At 32.4% G+C, this 23,047-nt stretch overlaps 1 protein-coding gene across 1 annotated transcript in view; it reads right to left on the reverse strand.

The window, feature by feature from the left end:
- Positions 1–8,565: 8,565 nt before the first annotated feature.
- LOC145291107 (uncharacterized) overlaps positions 8,566–23,047 on the reverse strand; it is a 416,667-nt gene continuing 402,185 nt past the window's right edge. The window contains exons 53-55 of the mRNA XM_080136623.1: positions 22,660–22,717; positions 16,138–16,422; positions 8,566–8,717 (exon numbers count right to left, since the gene is read on the reverse strand). Coding sequence (XP_079992749.1) covers positions 8,713–8,717; positions 16,138–16,422; positions 22,660–22,717 — 348 coding nt within the window. The 3' untranslated portion in view covers positions 8,566–8,712. The remainder of the gene's footprint in view (positions 8,718–16,137; positions 16,423–22,659; positions 22,718–23,047) is intronic.

Consider the following 23,047-nt stretch of genomic DNA (forward strand, 5'->3'; position numbering starts at 1 on the left):
TGTTGTAGTACGAAAGAAAGCAAAATTACCGGTTACTTAGAAAGAAATATATATATATATATATATATATATATATATATATATATATATATATATATATATATATATAATTTCACCTGCCCGTTTTTTTTTGTTTCTTTGGTATTTAAATTAAATTATGTTTCCTCTAAAATTTCTCCTTCCATTTTGCTGTACCAAGAATTTACTTACACACACATATATATATATATATATATATATATATATATATATATATATATATAGAGAGAGAGAGAGAGAGAGAGAGAGAGAGAGAGAGAGAGAACGAAGGTTTTTAATATCAATGTCAGAATGAGAAAAAACTCAACTTTATAGGTAAAAATTATTAAAACAAACTTCTAATACACTTAGTCATGGATATGCAAGCGACTTTGTGAAGGCTAAATAATTTGTATATTCTTTTGGAAAATCAATGTTCATTAATTAATTATTCTTTTTTTATGTTTTTTTTTATTATATGATTGGTTTCATTTAACTATTATCCTTAATTCTATTTATCCATAGTATTTGACTCTCAGGAACACTTTTGATTCGATTTTTAGACTGTAGAAATAGCTGTTAAGGGATCAAAATTGAAAAAAAAACACTCGACCTTGGCAGAAGTAAGTAGACTAACTTCTGAGCATACGTACATATACATTTTTGTTTGAAGTCCTTTAATTATTAGCCATTTTATCCATCTGGTGATAGCTCAGACGATAACAATGAAAGCTGAAGCACTAAGTAACGACTGAATGTTTTGGTTTCAATTCCAGCTGATGGCACTGAAGTTATTTATGTTTTTTAACTTTTGAAATACATTATTATATATTAGGTACAAAATAATAATCAATAGAGAATTTGCTCTGTAATTCTGTAATAATAAATACGAAACCTGTATGCATTAAAATATTATATTAAGCATATTTTACAACTGGACAACGCCGAACGGCCTACTAGTAACACACTTAATATTTAAACACGTAGTTACCCCCACAAACACAAATAATTAATATAATTTTAATATTAATTTTGTTCCTTTTGTTATGGGCTACATAGATATTATGTGCGGTATAACCATAAAATAATATTATAGGTCCACACAGATTTCAAGAGATTTGAAACACCAACCATTTGATAAAGCGGTTTTTTTGTTTGACATATATTATGGAACATGGTCACGCACATTAGATCACTGTGTAGAAGTCCTGACTAATCAAGTAGTATTTACTATTGAAAAAAAAAATGGTGATGGAAAATTACTTCGTTTTGTTTTCTCTATTTCAAGACCGACAAATTTCCATTGATTGCATTTGTGATAATTTTTTTTATATACTCCTTTATATACGTATTACACAGGATGCATCAAGCAAACGAGAATTTCTTATATTTCATTTGAACTTTTTTTTTAATGGAAATCTACGTTGAACTCGGTAATGTATACAGAATTTGAAATTGAAATTTTTATTTAATCAATGTGGGTAGATTATTCTTGTTCCGTCAGCCATGAAACAGTAGATGTGTTAATTACTTATTGTTATTCTTAGTTATTATCACCTGTAGTGAGGATTAAACCATAATCTCCAAAAGTATGTCACTGAAAACAGACTGTTAATCAACAATCTCTAGTCTAAATATAATCCAGCCAGATATAACAATAAAATAAAATTATTATAAACAAACATATAAATGAATAAATCCCACCGGTCCTTGTGTGTTGTCAAGGTCATACATGTCCCCCACCTTCCATTTGCTGGTGATGTAAAATGTAACTTATAATTTCTCCCTTCCATTTTCGCATGGGCTATTAGCTTTGAACATACCATCTCTCCCTTTGTCTTTCTCTTTTTCTCCTCACCTCTGTTTCTTTGTTTTTCTGTTTATGTTTTGTTTCTTGTGTATTGCCTTATATTTTTCTTTTTTCACTAATAAAGCAATTTATTTCTTTTTTTTTTTTTCTTAATACCATGTGACTGCTCTCCAGACCAAAACTTCTGCGAACTTTCTCTAAAATCCATTAAGGGCTGAACTTTTGGATAAACAACATCGCTTGATGATGTTTCTAGTTATTTATAACTAATCGATTGAAACATACTCATGATTGTGTATCGATACCTGAATGTGTATGCAAAAACAAATAAAAAGTATATCTTGGTCTACTTTGTATTGAGCACTCTGGTATAAACCTCATTAAATTCAATGGATGTTTTACTTCTGAATGTTCTTAACCTGGAATAATCAGACACACACACACACACACACACACACGATAATTCATGACAGTTCAAAGTTAAATAAAATTTGTTTGATTATCAAATCAATTAGAAAAATATGAAATATATAGAAAACTCTTTAGATCAAATATTGGTTGTTATAAATAATAAACTAGACAAAGTACTATTAAAAAAACACCGAATATATGTCAAAATATGTCACGGTAACATATATTGAGCGAGTTTCTAGCAGTATTTTGTATAGATTATTATTTATAACATCTTTTCCTGAACTTACCGTGTTAAAGAGAGTGTCGGGCGCCATTTTGAATTTTCCAATACATCGGTAAACACTGTATGCTTTTCGAGATGAATAAACATGTTACATTGAATAAAAACCCGAAAAATATATCCAGTTAGGTAGACAAATAACTTATCTTGCCTTTGATAACATTTATTTGTTATATATTTGTTTTTTGACAACTTTTTCGAATCTATGTGTACAGTAATACAAACCCTCTACTCTTTACTATCTTTTCAGTCTCTAGATACTTACAGTATATTTCTAGGCTAATGTTCTTGTGCCAGTTTGTTTGTTTTTTGTAGATATACCCTTGTTTTTTTTCTTGTTTTCTGATGAGAAGCATTTAGCTTTGAAATACCAGGGCCCAAAGAGTTTTTGCATATTTCACGATTTCCTTATTGATTTGCTGATCAAATAAATGTTATTTAACTTTGAACTATCATAAATTGTTCTTATTTGCTCCATTCATATATGTAACTTGATAGGTTATTGCATAAAAATTATTTTCTATTTTTATCTTTATCACTTTAGATCGTATAATAGCAAAAGATGTTACGGATAATATTTGAAAGTGAATCCTAATCTAATGCCAATAGACTGGTGAGGAGAAAATTATTCCCAATTATCATTAAGGTAGTCCTTTCTATGTAAACGTATTGCAGGAAAATAATAAACAAATAAATGACAACAATAAAAAAGGCGATACACTTAGAACTAGCAGAGATTGGTTTATTGATAAAGCTTCAGGCAGCAGATTTGGGTTCCTGCTAATGAATCTTGCTAGGTTCAGCCACATTGAGAGCTGTATAATGACTAAACATGTGTCTGTGAATAATTACATATATATATATATATATATATATATATATATATATATATATATAAATATTTTTTGCGGGGTACAAAATTTTATTATGGCTATGTAAAGACTAAATTTAAACTTGTTCGAAAACATTATTTTAGATTGTGAAATTAAAAAATAAAATTGATGTGTCAGCTGACCGGTTTCGAAGCTCGCTCAACAGAGCTAACATCGAGCTTAATTACGTTTTAAAAAGAAAAGGGGGGAACAATGAATCGGAGATTAAAAATTAGGAGGTAAAAAAAAAGGGGGGAATGAATTAATCATTAAATAGAAACTAGATTAAGCCCTAAGAGATTCTTTTTTGTTTATAACGAGAAGGTCTCAGAGTCTTAATATATATAGTTTCTAGAATTTTAAGATGGTAATGAGAGTGCGACTTACTAAGGATGGAAAAAAAAGTCAGCACTAAAATTCAAAGCACAAATACGATTATTTATAAGGTGCTCTCTCCTATGGATGAGCCATGAGTATTGTTCAAAACTTCCGAAGGTAGGTAGTTTTGTTATAAAACAGAAATACAAATCTCAGGCGATTTACACGCAATTCCGCAGGCATTGGCAAAATAACATTTATATTTTTCGGCCAATAACAATGCCTCCCGCCTAAATTAAACACAGGCTTTCTGGAGCCACTTTTTCATCGCGCCTCGATATAAAAAAGGGGCAGCATGTTCAAATCGGCAGTTTAGACAGACCGACCAGTCAAATACATCACGCTTCGCGTCCGTTGCTGCCTCCGCCGTTTTCGACGCCGTCTTAGTCGTCGTCTCCACCGTCGCCACGACTGTTATTTCACCGACGCACGAGTTAAACATTCAATCACCTCTCTTCACACCAACGACGCCACAGCCGATACCTTATCGTCGTCCCAGTCAACTTCGAGTAAATACTAACGATCCTTTCTTTCTTTCTTTTTTTTTCTAACATCTCGTTTGTCGAGAATAAATATATGCATATATATGTATATACACAATCTCCGTGTTCACGTTTTCTTGCTACCATACGCTTGTCTTAATTATAACAGTTTCCATTTCGAATTTTGCATGGAACATGTTGTTTTACCCTATTATCTAATCTTTGAGACGTCCGCCCGACATAGCGTACACCCCAGCTACATTTAAATAAATAAATAATAGAATTGTTATGGTGGTGGGGAAGAACGTCTTTACAAATTGAAGACAAAATGGATTTACAAGAAAAAACAACACGGGTATTTGATGCAAAGTAACATTGTTGTACGACAGAAGAAATTTGTTTGGCAAATCTTTCACTAATATTACCTAGCCAGGCTAGACATAGGTAGATAGGGCATTTGTCGACAAATGTCTGTTTAATGTTATTGAAATTAGAAATTTTATTTTTAATTGTAGATTCTACGATTTGCAATGGAAAAACCATTATTGCAAAAAGTCTTGGAAATAAATTTGACTTCATCATTTAATTTGTTCTCTGAACATATCATACACGCTCTATGGATAAGGGTGTTGATAAGATTATATTTCTGTTTGGTGTGGCAAAAAGAGTCCCAACGTGTGTAAAGACCAGTGAACGTAGGTTTACGGTAGATGGATGTCAAGAAAACGGAAGGTGTTTTACAAACCAGTACATCTAGAAAAGGGAGGGAAGAATTACTTTCCTTTTCTATAGTAAATTTTAGAACTGGGTGAATATTATTAAGGGCTGCAAAAAAAGTATCTGCTTCCGTTTCATTGTTGAACTGACAAAAAGTGTCGTCAACATAACGAAAATAAATATCTGGTTTTTAAAAGCAAGATAAAAGACTCTTTTCGTGGAAACCTACGAAAATATTTGCCAGAGCAGGTCCCAGGGGAGAACCCGTCGAAACACCATCTATCTGCCTGTACATAATGTTATTAAAACTGAATTCGACCGACATGGTGGCGAATTCCATAAGTTCCACAAAAATATTCTCAGGAATAGGGGGAGTTGGGAGTTGACTGCGATAAAGGGCATCGACACATATATCAATAGTCTCTGAGAGTGGAACGCAGGTAAATAGGTTTTCAATATCAAAAGAACACATAAATTTGTCAGTCTGAGTATAATTCCGCATAAATTTAGCAAAAGAAAAAGAATCTTTAATGCAGAAAGAACTATACTCTTCCAAAACTGGTTCTAAAATATTAGTAAGCAATTTGGCTACTTTATGTTGGGCGGAACCTATCTAGATTCCAAAGATGTCTGGTTAAATGGGTGAAAAGTGGAGCTCTTTCTTCCTCCATTTCTGATTTAATCAGACCAACTGGTTCATTACGTCCCCGTCTCAATCGTTTACCTAAAACCCATAAGAGTGGGGTACCTTTAAGACCAATGTTATCCATTTTTGGCTCTAGAGTTTAGGGCGATTTCAACCATTACCATTGCATGATCTGCGTCCCCAAGTGGGCTGTGGGCATTCGTTACACAGTCATCTGGAACTGTGGTCAGAAACAGATCTAGAAGTGATGCGTGTTGTTCTTGCTGGTCTGGGAAAACGGGTTGGAAAGTAACCATCTGTGATAGGGAGAAGTTACATGTTGTGGTATCAGCTGCGTCTGTGTAAGTAGAAAATCCAAGCCAGTTGCTGTGGTGGACATTGAAGTCACCAAATACATACACTTGTGCGCTAGTGTCGTGGGAAAGTGCTGTATCTATGCTGTCAGAGACTTTGTTTATTAGGGTACAGTCCTGGGTCGAGGGAAAGCGGTAGAGAAAATAAAAGTAGCTAATATTATGTTGCATGTTAAGTCTAAAGCACATAAAGGCTTGATCGTCCGATTCTAGTTTAGGGAGGGTGTTTCGAATGTAGACTCCAAGCCCATGCATATGTCTGTCAGAGTCCTTACGGCAGAGTGGTAGGTATCCAGACATGTTAAAGTAGTTACAGGGGATGGAGTAGTATATATATATATATATATATATACTAGCATGAGTACCCGGCGTTGCCCGGGTCGACATAAAGTTCCATTTTGAACACACCTACTATAGTAAGGATATTAATCATTTTCATCGTGGGTAACGTCGTTACCCACCTCCCCACTCACACACAACAATTTCAAAAATAAAAGAACAGATAAAAACATGTAAATATAATTGCCCAAAAAAAGAAGTACGTGATACCCTCTCCACCAGGTGAGATTCTAACAATAGTAAAAATCATTTATTTATGGGCGACCAAAATGGCTACCCTTAAAAATATGTGAAGGGAATGCGGTATTATATCGCAGCACACTTACATATTTCCTTTACCCTATCTCCTCCCTCTTTGCCGTCGATGGCTGTTCAATAGTCAGCAAAAGTAAAAGATTCCTAAAGAAATATCCTCATCTCGAGAAAGTTCTTCCACCGGCAACGAACAGCCGTTAGAAAAAAATAAAATAAAATAAAAATATTAAGTTTTCTTGAAAAAAAAAACAACTAAATTTTTTCCTGTACTTTCATCTAACAATTTACGCTTTTCGTAAACATATTTTTACGTATTTCCTTTAATATATATATATATATATATATATATATATATATATATATACAAAATTTCTGTGAACTTCCCCCCAAAAAAAAAATCTTGACTGAATAAAAAGTCTTGAAAAAGAAAACTTGTACTTACACCTAAGAATTTACGGTGAAAAAAAGTAAAACTTTCATCTTTTCTTGAATAAAAAAAAACCAAACTTTTTGTTGATAAATATTTTGCAAAAATAATATATATATAATAAAATAAATAAAAATGTTTTTAAAGTTTCTGTCGTGTTACAACGCTCGGCTTAAACCAATGATTGCCAGTCTCGCCTGATCCATGCTTGATGGGAATTCCCAAGAATCCGGGTCAAGTTATGCAAGAATATCGAATATTTAAAAATAAAGCAAAGTATCTTTCTGTCTACACGAAATTATTTTTTCACGCTAAAAACGTCTTGCGATTACCAAATTAATTTATTTGGGAAGAGTTTTTTTTTTATCTTTCGAACTTCGGAACGTATAAAAAAAAAACTCATCAGGGGGAATAGCTCTACTCGTTTCATAAAAAAAATTGATATCGGAAGTAACAATTCCAAATAAATTTAATTAAATATATTATCAATATAATTGTTATTTAGAGATGATGAAATAACAATATAAAATAGAACACTTAAAACAACTCTCTCGCTAGAAACTTAAACTAATATACAGCTATTTACTACAATTGATTTTCTTTAATATAATAAACAAATGAGGTGACCTCTTAATCGTATATTTTTTTTTTTAAATCATACTATTTATAGAAATAAATGAAATACTAACTAACAGACCTTTTGTATATAGTAATCAAATTGTGAACAAACAAACAGATAGGAATACGAATTTATATATATATATATATATATATATATATATAACTAGCGAGGGAGTCCAGGTGTTTAGGGGAATAAAAACAACAGTAGCAGGGGTCCCAGGTGTGTGTAGATGGTGTAGTAAGGAGCTCCACCAAAAAAGTGGTATAGCGATGGGATCACAACAACAGTAGGCAGCCTGGGTGGACAGCGGTGTTGTTAAAAAAAAGTGGTAGTAGGCAGGCAGGTTCAAACCCTTAATGCGTGACGTTTTAGTCGATGTCTCAACGCCTGACCAGAAGTTTGGAACACTGAAATTAAGTGTGGTCAATTCAACCAATACAATGAGCTTCCTCCTGGCGCACCGCAGTGAGTCTCTGACTAGAGCAAGCAATCAATAAATATTGACTGACAAATGGGCAATTTCACAGATTTCGATGACAATAAAAGTATTGGAAGTGTGGCACATTTGTTGATCCTCATTCAATCCCAGGCAACGTTGGGTCTCCCTGCTTGTACATATATATATATATATATATATATATATATATATATATATATATATATATATATATATATAACCTGTATCTCATGTCATAAGAGCAAGTTAGATTTGTGGGGGTATTGGAAAGCTCAAAGGTCAAAACAATGTTGACTTATGCCAGCGGACTGAGAATAACAACAGGTTGAACATTTTGCTTCATAAGGAAGATTGTATTGTGCTCCACAGATGAGTGCTTCTTGAAAAGAAACTGTGCTTCTCTAATCTTTATTTAGTTTTAGCTGTGCAAAGAAGGAAATGAAACTCATTCACAGAGATATAATTTGTTATGTATTAACGAAATGAACAAAAGCATGCTGTATGAAAAGAAGTTTTATTGAATAATTGATTTGTTGTCATATTCACAACTATTTACAATTATCTTTAGGAAAATACTACTTTTCAAGATAAACAGAGATTGGTTGTAATCTTGCAGGAAACATTTGATGGAGAAAGGGAAAGTTAACCTGAAAGGAAAAGAAATACATCAGTGAGAAATTGAGAAAAAAATTCTCAAATAAAGATAACTAAGACATATTGTTACTAGCTCTTCTATTATTAATGATTTGACTACTAATATATATATATATATATATATATATATATATGTATATATATATATATATATATATATATAGTAATTTATAAAATATATATGGCGATTAAGCTACACTGAATATTCGGCGTTTCATCCACTCTAGGATTCCTCAGGCTTATGCGCGAATTCTGTGGTTGTTTATCGTTTTTATATGGTCCTCTTTTATTGAGGATTTAGTTAGCCAATCAGCTTTCTAGTATCCACCAAAGTTTACGCATGAATCTATACTTTCGTATATTAATTTTATGTGAGTAAATGAAGTAGTTATATATATATATATATATATATATATATATATATATATATATATATATATGAGAGAGAGGGAAAGAGAGAGAGAGAAAAAGAAAGAGATGTACAGAATTGGAATACACTAAAGCCCGATTGTCGCAGCTGGTGAATTCCAAAAATGCTATCTGAATATAACTTATTAACTGGTAAATAGTTATGAACTATATAAATTGGAATTCATTATTGAGATGAGTATTATTTATATTAATTTATTTTGTTGCAGACTGTTATCTTCATCTTTTCTGAGTTGTCCTTTCACAATGTTTCGGCCAACTATTCCTCTGGCCTTCGTCAGGTGGTAACCACAACGGATAGGAACTTCGAAAATCCTAACTGCATTCTCAGCAATCACTGCCATCCTTAGTTGTTGTCGTCTCAGCACGTTTTTGGCAAAGTAAGCCTCTGGCCGGCTTTGGGTAGGATTGAAACCGCTATCTTCAGACAATTCTCATCTGGAACCGAAGAGATTCAACATCTCTATCAACTGCACTACGGGCCCCGAAGGGGCGACCAAGATTAGATTTTTTGATCTTATAAATTCATGTTTATTTATTATCTGATCTTCCATGGTCGGGTCCGTACCGAATGGTATATATACAGTTATGAACTAGTAAATATTTATTAAGTGGTAAATAGTTATTAAGTGGTAAATATTTATGTACTGGTAAATAGTTATTAAGTGGTAAATAGTTATGTACTGTGAAATAGTTATTAAGTGGTAAATAGTTATTAAGTCGTAAATAGTTATGTACTATGAAATAGTTATTAAGTGGTAAATAGTTATGTACTGGTAAATAGTTATTAAGTGGAAAATAGTTATGTACTGTGAAATAGTTATTAAGTGGTAAATAGTTATGTACTGGTAAATAGTTATATAGTGGAAAATAGTTATGTGCTGGTAAATAGTTATAAAGTGGTAAATAGTTATGTGCTGGTAAATAGTTATTAAGTGGTAAATAGTTATGTACTGTGAAATAGTTATTAAGTGGTAAATAGTTATGTACTGGTAAATAGTTATTAAGTGGTAAATAGTTATGTACTGGTAAATAGTTATTAAGTGGTAAATAGTTATGTACTGTGAAATAGTTATAAGTGGTAAATAGTTATGTACTGGTAAATAGTTATTAAGTGGTAAATAGTTATGTGCTGGTAAATAGTTATCAAGTGGTAAATAGTTATGTGCTGTGAAATAGTTATTAAGTGGTAAATAGTTATGTACTGGTAAATAGTTATTAAGTGGTAAATAGTTATGTACTGGTAGATAGTTATTAAGTGGTAAATAGTTATGTACTGTGAAATAGTTATTAAGTGGTAAATAGTTATTAAGTTGTAAATAGTTATGTACTGGTAAATAGTTATTAAGTGGTAAATAGTTATGTACTGTGAAATAGTTATTAAGTGGTAAATAGTTATTAAGTGGTAAATAGTTATGTACTGGTAAATAGTTATTAAGTGGTAAATAGTTAGGTACTGTGAAATAGTTATTAAGTGCTAAATAGTTATGTACTGAGAAATAGTTATTAAGTGGTAAATAGTTATGTACTGTGAAATAGTTATTAAGTGGTAAATAGTTATGTACTGGTAAATAGTTATTAAGTGGTAAATAGTTATGTACTGGTAGATAGTTATTAAGTGGTAAATAGTTATGTACTGTGAAATAGTTATTAAGTTGTAAATAGTTATGTACTGGGAAATAGTTATTAAGTGGTAAATACTTATGTACTGGTAAATAGTTATTAAGTGGTAAATAGTTATGTGCTGGTAAATAGTTATCAAGTGGTAAATAGTTATGTGCTGTGAAATAGTTATTAAGTGGTAAATAGTTATGTACTGGTAAATAGTTATTAAGTGGTAAATAGTTATGTACTGGTAGATAGTTATTAAGTGGTAAATAGTTATGTACTGTGAAATAGTTATTAAGTGGTAAATAGTTATTAAGTGGTAAATAGTTATGTACTGGTAGATAGTTATTAAGTGGTAAATAGTTATGTACTGTGAAATAGTTATTAAGTGGTAAATAGTTATGTACTGGGAAATAGTTATTAAGTGGTAAATAGTTATGTACTGTGAAATAGTTATTAAGTGGTAAATAGTTATGTGCTGGTAAATAGTTATTAAATGGTAAATAGTTATGTACTGGGAAATAGTTATTATGTGGTAAATAGTTATGTACTGGTAAATAGTTATTAAGTGGTAAATAGTTATGTGCTGGTAAATAGTTATAAAGTGGTAAATAGTTATGTACTGGTAAATAGTTATTAAGTGGTAAATAGTTATGTACTGGTAAATAGTTATTAAGTGGTAAATAGTTATGTACTGTGAAATAGTTATTAAGTGGTAAATAGTTATTAAGTGGTAAATAGTTATGTACTGTGAAATAGTAATTAAGTGGTAAATAGTTATGTACTGGTAAATAGTTATTAAGTGGAAAATAGTTATGTACTGTGAAATAGTTATTAAGTGGTAAATAGTTATGTACTGGTAAATAGTTAAGTGGTAAATAGTTATGTGCTGGTAAATAGTTATTAAGTGGAAAATAGTTATGTACTGTGAAATAGTTATTAAGTGGTAAATAGTTATGTACTGGGAAATAGTTATTACGTGGTAAATAGTTATGTACTGTGAAATAGTTATTAAGTGGTAAAGAGTTATGTGCTGGTAAATAGTTATTAAATGGTAAATAGTTATGTACTGGGAAATAGTTATTAAGTCGTAAATAGTTATGTACTGGTAAATAGTTATTAAGTGGTAATTAGTTATGTGCTGGTAAATAGTTATTAAATGGTAAATAGTTATGTGCTGGTAAATAGTTATTAAGTGGTAAATAGTTATGTACTGGTAAATAGTTATTAAATGGTAAATAGTTATATACTGGGAAATAGTTATTAAGTTGTAAATAGTTATGTACCAGCACATAACTATTAACCACTTAATAACTATTTACCATTACATAACTATTTACCACTTTATAACTATTTCCCAGTACATAACTATTTACCATTTAATAACTATTTACCAGCACATAACTCTTTACCACTTAATAACTATATTTACCACTTAATAACTATCTACCAGTACATAACTATTTACCACTTAATAACTATTTACCAGTACATAACTATTTACCACTTAATAACTATTTCACAGTACATAACTATTTACCACTTGATAACTATTTCCCAGTACATAACTATTTACCACTTAATAACTATTTCACAGTACATAACTATTTACCACTTCATAACTATCTACCACTACATAACTATTTACCACTTAATAACTATTTAACAGTACATAACTATTTACCACTTAATAACTATTTCCCAGTACATAACTATTTACTATTTAATAACTATTTACCAGTACATAACTATTTACCACTTAATAACTATTTACCAGTACATAACTATTTACCACTTAATAACTATTTCACAGTACATAACTATTTACCACTTAATAACTATTTACCAGCACATAACTATTTACCACTTAATAACTATTTACCAGTACATAACTATTTACCACTTAATAACTATTTCCCAGTGCATAACTATTTATTATTTAATAACTATTTACCAGCACATAACTCTTTACCACTTAATAACTATTTCACAGTACATAACTATTTACCACTTAATAACAATTTCCCAGTACATAAATATTTACCACTTAATAACTATTTCACAGTACATAACTATTTACCACTTAAATAAACTGGTAAATAGTTATTAAGTGGTAAATAGTTATGTACTGGTAAATAGTTATTAAGTGGTAAATAGTTATGTACTGTGAAATAGTTATTAAGTGGTAAATAGTTATGTACTGTGAAATAGTTATTAAGTGGTAAATAGTTATGTACTGGGAAATAGTTATTAAGTGGTAAATAGTTATGTACTGTGAAATAGTTATTAAGTGGTAAAGAGTTATGTGCTGGTAAATAGTTATTAAGTGGTAAATAGTTATGTACTGTGAAATAGTTATTAAGTGGTAAATAGTTATTAAGTGGTAAATAGTTATGTACTGTGAAATAGTTATTAAGTGGTAAATAGTTATGTACTGGTAAATAATTATTAAGTGGTAAATATTTATGTGCTGGAAAATAGTTATTAAGTGGTAAATAGTTATGTACTGTGAAATAGTTATTAAGTGGTAAATAGTTATTAAGTGGTAAATAGTTATTAAGTGGTAAATAGTTATGTACTGTGAAATAGTTATTAAGTGGTAAATAGTTATGTACTGGTAAATAGTTATTAAGTGGTAAATAGTTATATACTGTTAAATAGTTATTAAGTGGTAAATAGTTATGTACTGTGAAATAGTTATTAAGTGGTAAATAGTTATTAAGTTGTAAATAGTTATGTACTGGTAAATAGTTATTAAGTGGTAAATAGTTATGTACTGTGAAATAGTTATTAAGTGGTAAATAGTTATTAAGTGGTAAATAGTTATGTACTGTGAAATAGTAATTAAGTGGTAAATAGTTATGTACTGGTAAATAGTTATTAAGTGGAAAATAGTTATGTACTGTGAAATAGTTATTAAGTGGTAAATAGTTATGTGCTGGTAAATAGTTATTAAGTGGTAAATAGTTATGTACTGTGAAATAGTTATTAAGTGGTAAATACTTATGTACTGAGAAATAGTTATTAAGTGGTAAAGAGTTATGTGCTGGTAAATAGTTATTAAATGGTAAATGGTAATGTACTGGTAAATAGTTATTAAGTGGTAAAGAGTTATGTACTGGAAAATAGTTATTAAGTGGTAAATAGTTATGTACTGGCAAATAGTTATTAAGTGGTAAATAGTTATGTACTGGGAAATAATTATTAAGAGGTAAATAGTTATTAAGTGGTAAATAGTTATTAAGTGGTAAATAGTCATGTGCTGGTAAATAGTTATTAAGTGGTAAATAGTTATGTACTGTGAAATAGTTATTAAGTGGTAAATAGTTATTAAATGGTAAATAGTTATGTACTGGTAAATAGGTTTTAGGTGGTAAATAGTTATGTACTGTGAAATAGTTATTAAGTGGTAAATAGTTATTAAGTGGTAAATAGTTATGTACTGTGAAATAGTTATTAAGTTGTAAATAGTTATTAAGTGGTAAATAGTTATTAAGTGGTAAATAGTTATGTGCTGGAAAATAGTTATTAAGTGGAAAATAGTTATGTACTGTGAAATAGTTTAATTAAGTGGTAAATAGTTATTAAGTGGTAAATAGTTATGTACTGGTAAATAGTTATTAAGTGGTAAATAGTTATGTACTGTGAAATAGTTATTAAATGGTAAATAGTTATGTACTGTGAAATAGTTATTAAGTGGTAAATAGTTATGTACTGGTAAATAGTTATTAAGTGTTAAATAGTTATTAAGTGGTAAATAGTTATTAAGTGGTAAATAGTTATGTACTGTGAAATAGTTATTAAGTGGTAAAGAGTTATGTGCTGGTAAATAGTTATTAAATAGTAAATAGTTATGTACTGGGAAATAGTTATTTAGTGGTAAATAGTTATGTACTGGTAAATAGTTATTAAGTGGTAAATAGTTATGTGCTGGTAAATTGTTATTAAGTGGTAAATAGTTATGTACTGTGAAATAGTTATTAAGTGGTAAATAGTTATTAAGGGGTAAATAGTTATGTACTGGTAAATAGTTATTAAGTGGTAAATAGTTATGTACTGGTAAATAGTTATGTACTGGTAAATAGTTATTAAATGGTAAATAGTTATGTACTGGGAAATAGTTATTAAGTGGTAAATAGTTATGTACTGGTAAATAGTTATTAAGTGGAAAATAGTTATGTACTGTGAAATAGTTATTAAGTGGTAAATAGTTATGTACTGGTAAATAGTTATTAAGTGGTAAATAATTATTAAGTGGTAAATAGTTATTAAGTGGTAAATAGTTATGTACTGGTAGATAGTTATATCCTAGTAAATACTGATGAAGTGGTAAATAGTTATTAACTAGTATATCACCTTAGATTTGTAAATAGTTATGTACTTGTAAATACATATGAAGTTGTACTGGTAAACAGTCATTTACTAATAAATAGTTCAGTCGTGTTAAATAGTTTTAGACTGTTAAATAGTCATGTGTTGGTAAATATTCAGAGAATGGTATATAGTTAAGTACTGATGAAATATTATGTGCTGGAAAATAGTTATGTCATGAGAAATGGTCATTGAGTGGCAAATAAAGTAGTTCTCAAGTGTAATTATTCACACGTTCAATTGATATACATTGATAAATTCTAGTGAATAAAACAAAACGAACCAACAGTATACTCTCTTCTGAGTGCTTCACCACATAATTGAGTGCATAATTTCCAGTTGGAGCATAATGTTGTTTTATCATTTCAACATGGTGTAGTTGACTGTAGTGAAATACTTACTAAACTTATTTTCAGGGCTGTATTCATTGTTTTGGAGAGGAAGGTTTTCCATCCTCCCACATACAGTGCCTGGTATTCTCAAATGATTACTAATCTGGTACTGATCAATGTCACTTAACTTTAGTAATCTAAGGAGAATCTGATTAATCATGATCTGTAATTATTCAGAACATGTTTATAATTAATAGATTTTTTAATAGGAGGTCAATAATTCTGTTTCATTTTTTTTTTTTACTAGAGAGTCACCTTATTAAGACCTTGAAGTCACCTGAGGTTAAGGGTAAGTTTCTTCAGTTTTATATAAATATAAAAAAAAAAAATCTGTTTTGTAAAAACTTAGGAATTGTATTTTCAATTAAATTTATTTTTTATTAGTCATAAATTAAGGTAGAGGACCATTTTCCCTTGCGATTGGAAGTACTCCCACTGTCACCTAATAACAAGAAAAGTAAAAATGTAACCAATTGTAATAATTGCAATTACGGCTTTAATTTTTTTCTATTTTCAAGTAAGTTTTTTTGTTGGTTAAACTGTGTTTAATATTCATAATAAATGATTGATTTATAAAATTAACTTAAACGAAATGGAGACATTCCATACTTACTATTTGAGCATTCTTTACAACTACAACTTTCCATGTCAGAATAATAGCCTATTTTCTCGACCTCACAAATGATATTAATTGGTTTGGGTTTGGATACATTTCCCTGGCAGCAGGTACAGTTCTGTTGGCTGCGTGAACTGTTCTTCAGATTCATAAGGACTGGTACTTCTGAGCTAGAACCACAGCTGCCTACGCAATAAAAGTATTTGATCTTATCAACGGATTTGCATCCAGTGAGCGTATCAACCAAATAGTCCATTCCTTCTGTTAAGCGGCAAGTAATATCTGCAAAAGAGTAAACGAGACAATAAAGTTATTTTGTAAAGTTTTTATACCATTTATGTTTGTAAGATAAAAGTTATATTAGAAAATGTATTTTTATCATATTTATTCAAATTATTTGAAACTGGGTGGCTTCGCCTGGTCTCTATGGCTTTGTAAGGTTCGCCATTTGAAATGCTTGAAACAGTTCTTTCATAACTTTGTTGTAAATACAAAACTAAAACTTTCACATTTATTCATATCAATATATAAACATTCAAATTTTGGTAATTTTTATACAGATTTAGTTAGCACTAGTACTACAATTAATAATAATTTTTTTTTTTTTGTGAGTGTTACCATAAATGGACATCACACCAAATAATGAGAATCAAGGAGGATGGAAAGACTGAGGAGAGAAAGCACTAGTCAGGCCTCCGCTGGCTGAGTGCAGAAAGGACTGGGACCTTTTGGAGGCTTATTGCCACCCAAATACCAGTGAATACCAATGGTTGCTGCCAATGAGAAATCAATGGTAAGTGCCTATTGCGATAACGCAAATTTTTTTGCCAAGATTATCAAAAGAGGTGGAGAGTACTGGAAGTCTGACTCCAAGAAACACTACAAGTTGTTCTCAAAGAGCAATCTTTGATGATGACTTGTGTGAATACTCCTAGTGAGTACATAATAATAATAATAATTATTATATTGTCCATTAAAAAACGGACAAACTAAAAATGAATCATTTATGACAAATTGATGATGGAGTATTGTTACATTTGTGTTCATTTGTATTAAATTTTAATCCTATTACTCCCTAAATGAATCTAAAGGATACCATAATACTTAGTTTGCTGCACTTTATCATAACAAAGGTCCATACAAAATTTCAGGCAGATTGGTCCAATAGTTTCTAAGAAAAAGTGAAACAAACATAGAGACAGGCAAATAAAATAAAGATAATAGAGATAAGGTAAAATAATCCTGAAGGCTTAAGGAGGATAGAAGTACTGATGAGGGAAATCACTAACCAGACTTCCACTGGATGAGTGCGAAAAGTACTAGGATCTTGTTGAGGTTTATTGTCACCTAAATTCCAGTGAAGAGCAATGGTCGTTGCTAGTGAGAAATCAATGGCAAACAGCTGTTGCAATAACACAAAGGCATTTGCAAAGGTTATGGAAAGAGATGGAGAGTACTGGAAATATGGGGAGACTTATTGTCACCCAGACCTCAAGAAACACCATCGGTTATTATCAATGAGTAATCTCTGATGATGGCCTGTGTGAAAACTCCTAATGAGTACAAATAATAATAATTTTAACACTAACCAGTAACATGGAATTTTTAATAGAAAGAAAACATAGAAAGAGCATGGACTCCAACATGAAACCCAAGTAATTGAAACTGTAAAAGATTTTCTAATCTGCACTCCCTCAAGAAAAAACAATAATATGATGGCACCAGCCCCAGCTAATATTACACAAAAGTCATGAAGGATCAAGGAGGATAGAAAGACTGAGGAAAGAGAGCAATGCCTGGACCTCTACTAGAAAAGTGCAGAGTACTAGACCTTGAGGAGACTTATTGTCACCCAAACGCAAGAGGAAAACAATGATTGACAGCAAGTAATCAATAAGTGACTGGTGTGACAATGCAAAATCATTTGCAATGGTTATGGAAAGAGGTCAGGATTTAAAAAAAAATTTTTTTTTATTCAATTTTCACCCCAAACAAAGCACAGTGCCACTTTGAAGCAGGGGGCTACTATCAGGGACTTAATTAGCAGGGCCATTATGAAGGGAGATGAGTAGAAAGATGTTTGTTCACATTACACTTGAACTTCTGCATATCAGTACAGTTGGGAAAGCAGAATCCCGGAAGGGAGTTCCAAAGACATGCAGTTCTGGGGAAGAAACTATTGGAGTAAAAGGCTTTCTTGTACCTAGGGATCTCTACTGTAAAGGGATGAGACTTACTAGCTTATCGGGTTTGTTGGGGGTAGTTACGTCGGGGAGGTACAAGTGTTTGCAGTTCGTCAGAGCATTCACCATTAAAGTATTTGTAGAACAGGCAGAGGGATGCAACATCTCGTCGATGGGACAGAGGCTGAAGCCTAGATGACAGTTCAGGACCTATCAGGTTGGCGACTCTCTTTTGAACCCTGTCCAGGAGCGAGAGACAAGCAGTAGATGCACCAGCCCAGATGTGACAGCAGTACTCCATACATGGGCGAATGGTGGCCTTATAGAGGTACAGGATACTGTCAGGCGTAAGCAGTTTTCTAGCACGGTAGAGGGAGCCAACCTTCCTTGCAGCAGCCTTGGCAATGCTCTCAATGTATCTATTCCAGTTCAAGGATACTTATCGCTCAGACTCTAAAGAATACCACCAGTTATTATCAGTGAACAATCACTAATGATGATCTGTTTGAGACGTCCTAGTGAGTTAATGATAATAATAATGGAATATCTTTATGTCTATATTAAAAGTGAAGGAAGGTCAAACACTATATAGGCTGAGATTGATAGACAGAAATTCATTTCCTGGATGTGGTCTTTATTAATGGTGGAAGAATTTGCAAAGCATCAATATCGAAGGAGTATGCATCTAGAAAGTATGCAAAGATCCTCTGAAAATTATGCATTAAACAAACAACAAAAACTTTATTGAATTATATTATCTTTTCAAAACTATATTTTTCATACTTATGTGGTGAACGACCCGTTAATGCGTGATGTTGCATCAGCATATTCCGGCAGTTTATGTAAACCACCAAAATATACAGAGCTGTGATCAAATTTTAAATTTTTTTTTTTTTTTTTTACACAGTGATTACCACTTATCAAGGCCCGGAAGCCACTCAGGGATAAGGTTTATGGCAAGTACATTACGTTAGTGTGGAGAGTTGATGAAGTGTTTACTTAAGGGGGCGGTTCATTAGGAATTTGTTAACATTGGACTTGAAGACATCCAAGTTGTAGTCCGGTGGGAAGCAGGCAGACGGAACAGAGTTCCACAGGCGTGCAGTTCTAAGAAAGAAGCTTTGTTCATGGAATCCGCGTTTTGATGTAGGCACAGATATAGAGTGGGGGAAATTTTTCACAGTGGATTCAGCTAGACGGGTGTTTTTCGTGAAAGATTGGCGAGGGAGAACCAGAGATTGGAGTTCAGACGAGCACCTGCCATGGAAATAACGATAAAACAAGGATAGGCTCACAACGTCTCTTCTGTGGGAGAGAGGTTGCAGGTTAGAGAAAAGGGCATCCCCCACTAAGCCACGAAGTCTATTTTGTACTCTGTCAAGGCAGGATAGGCTGTTTTTAGCAGCTCCTGCCCAGATATGGCAACAGTATTCCATCCTTGGATGTACTTGGCTTTTATATAGATAGAGAATTGCATCAGTAGTGAGATATCCTCTGGAGCGGTAGAAGGATCCCACCATCTTTCCAGCGACCTTGGCAACAGACTTGATGTATGTGTTCCATTTCAGATCAAGAGTAAAGGTCAAACCCAGAAGCTTGTCAAAACACAGGGGCTCACCCAGAGGAGAGCCATCCATCACAATTGATGCCAGATGGGGATCAGAGCGTTGATGATGTAAGGATAGGAGTTTGGTTTCGGACGCATTAAAGGTAACCAGCCACATCTTCCCCCACTGAACCACGCGCTCGAGATCAGAGGAGAGAGAATCAGAGAGAACTTTGTCATTTACAGCCTTTGATGTGTTGCCGTAGATGGTCGTGTCATCAGCATAGATGTCAATGAATGATTTAAGTATGTGTTTAGGGAGGTCATTGATGTAGATCAGGAAGAGAGTTGGGCCCAGGATTGACCCCTGAGGGACTCCAGCATTTATATTACAGGCCTCCGATTTTTGTCCATCTACCACTACTCTTATGAGCCTATCGGAGAGAAATGATTTAATGATTGAGAAAACATTTCCAGTAGCAAAAAAAGAAAACATCATAATAGAAAACATTTATTGTATAGTAATTTCAATGAAGAAAAATGGAAATCCTTTTCTATAGAGGCATAGAATCGTAAGAAATGTTACTGTTTTATTTGTGTCTATTCTGTTTCTTTTTTCTGTTAAAGTTAGGGGGTAGGCTGTTTTTTTTTTTTAGGTATTCCTAAGTAAGTATTCTTTGTAAATGTCTCATATTAAATTTTCCAATCAGTCAGTGTGTTCCAGATCGATGACACACTCTTTCAAACAGTTGCAATATTGTGAGATCACATGTATTTCTGATTAATTTCCATTCCTGGCAAAATGAAAGAACTTTTTTTTCCAAGTAAGTGTAGAATAATCTGCAACCCTATCAGATTCATTGTGATGGCTTTACTAAAATGATTTATTTTGAATGATTAAAATTTTTGCACAATTAAAACTAATTTATTAACTGTCGTATGCTGCGTTGGCTGAGCATTTTGTTATATTCCTGCAGTTTATGTAAGCTTTTTTTTTTCTTTTTAATTAAATTTTCACCTCAAACAAGGCACAATGCCAATTTGAAGTAGGGGGCTACTATCATGGACATAAGACAGGGATATTATGAAGGGGGATGAGTAGCAAGATGTCTGTTCACATTACACTTGAACTTCTGCATGTCAGTACACAGTTAAGAAAGCAGAATCCCAGAAGGGAGTTCCAAAGTCTAGCAGTTCTGGGGAATAACTATTGGAGTAGAAGACTTTCTTACACCTAGGGATCTCTACTGTGTAGAGGTGGAATTTAGTTGCTTGTTGGGTTTATTGGAGGTATTTATGTTGCGGGGGTACAAGTGCTTGTAGTTCGCCAGAGCATTCACCATTAAAATATTTGTAGAACAGGTAGAGGGATGCAACATTTCGTCGATGGGACAGAGGCTGAAGCTTAGATGACCTATCAGGTTGGCAACTGTCTTTTGAACCCTGTTCAGGAGTAAAAGATTAGTAGCAGCTGCACTAACCCAAATGTGACAACAATACTCCATGGGCGAATGGTGGCCTTATAGAGCTGCAGGATACTTTCAGGAGTAAGTAGCTTTCTAGCATGGTAGAGAGAGCCTACCTTCTTCGCAACGGCCTTGGCAATGCTCTCAATGTATCTGTTCCAACTCATGTTTCCTGTGCATGTTAGGCCGAGGAGTTTAAAAGAAGTACTTTCAGGTAATATGTCTTTGGACATTGCTATTAGCGGTAGAGAAGGTTTCTTGTAATTATTGAAGGAAACGAACTTAGTCCTGGCAGTATTGAATGTAACCATCCATTTTTGTCCCAATCCCACTACAGATTGGAGGTCTTCCTCCAGTGTTTCTGCATTTTCTTAGATGTGTGTTCATTTGTTTTCCCCTCGTGCCTGTTATGGAGTGTGGTGTCATCAGCAAATATACTCATCTCAGAGACAATTTTATAAGGGAGGTCATTTTATGAATATTAGGAGTAATAAAGGTCCAAGGTTAGACCCCTGAGGCACTCCTGCATTTATATCATATTGTTTAGATGTACGACCATCGAGGACAATCTGGATTTTTCTCTTACTTAAGAAGGATTTAACTATGCCAAGCATTCTTCCAGTGATACCATATGATCTGATTTTCCTGAGAAAACCATACCCTGTCAAAAGCCTTAGATAGATCTAGGGCTACTGCTCTATCCTCCCCCACTTTGTCCAGTGAATGGTATATACATTAAGAGATTACAGTTAGGATATCTGCTATGGAACGGGCTTGCCTAAATCCATATTATTGGTCGGTCAGAAGTTTAGCAGCTGTAAGGTGATGGACTAGAGCTTGATTGATTATGGGCTCAAATATTTTGGTGAAAAGTGGAAGGAGACTAATAGGGCGATAATTTAATGGGTTGGTTCATTCGCCAGAATTCTTGTAAACTGGGACCACAGAAGCAGTTTTCCAGCAGTCAGGAAAGCAAGATTCATTAGGTATTTGTTGTAAAGTTTGGAGAGAATGGAGCAACCTTGGCGGAGCATTTTTTAACAGCACAGCCGGGATGAGATCAGGTCCACATGCTTTCGAGATGTCTAGGTTTTTTATGATACCATGCACCTGCTGGAATATTCTGAGCAACACTCACAAAATTGGCAAAACATCAAACAATATCAAAGGATTATATATCCAGAAAGTATGCAAACATACTCTCAAAATTATGCAATAAACAAACAACAAAAATAAAAGAAAACAAAGCAGAGATAAACCGAAATAACAAAAATAAACAAAAAAATATTTTTTTAAACGTGAGTTGTAAAGAATATGATCTTACTTTGCTTTATGCATACTGGGCAGCATTTGTTTGGGACATCATAGGAAAGTTCTTCATCCTGAAGTTAAAATAATTTTAATAAAAATTATGCATAAAAATAAAACAATAAAAACATATAAATAATTAAACAAGAAAAAAACAACAACACATAAACAAGGTTTTTTTTACCAGTTAAATAAAGGGTGACCCCCCTCCCCCCAAGTTGTGTTTAACACACCCTCTCACACTATCAATCAGCCCAGCCGTATACTTCTTGAGTCATCTTGAAGATTTGGACGATTTTTACTGGCTGCAGTGAGGTTCTCTGCTGTTCTATAGACAGCAAAGTGATCCAGTTCTAAATGTGCCTCTTAAATTGGACTTTTTCACATTTGAACTGATGCACAAA

Source organism: Euprymna scolopes, chromosome 12, assembly GCF_053919585.1.
Source record: "Euprymna scolopes isolate OS-2025 chromosome 12, ASM5391958v1, whole genome shotgun sequence".
Taxonomy (NCBI): Eukaryota; Metazoa; Mollusca; class Cephalopoda; order Sepiida; family Sepiolidae; genus Euprymna; species Euprymna scolopes.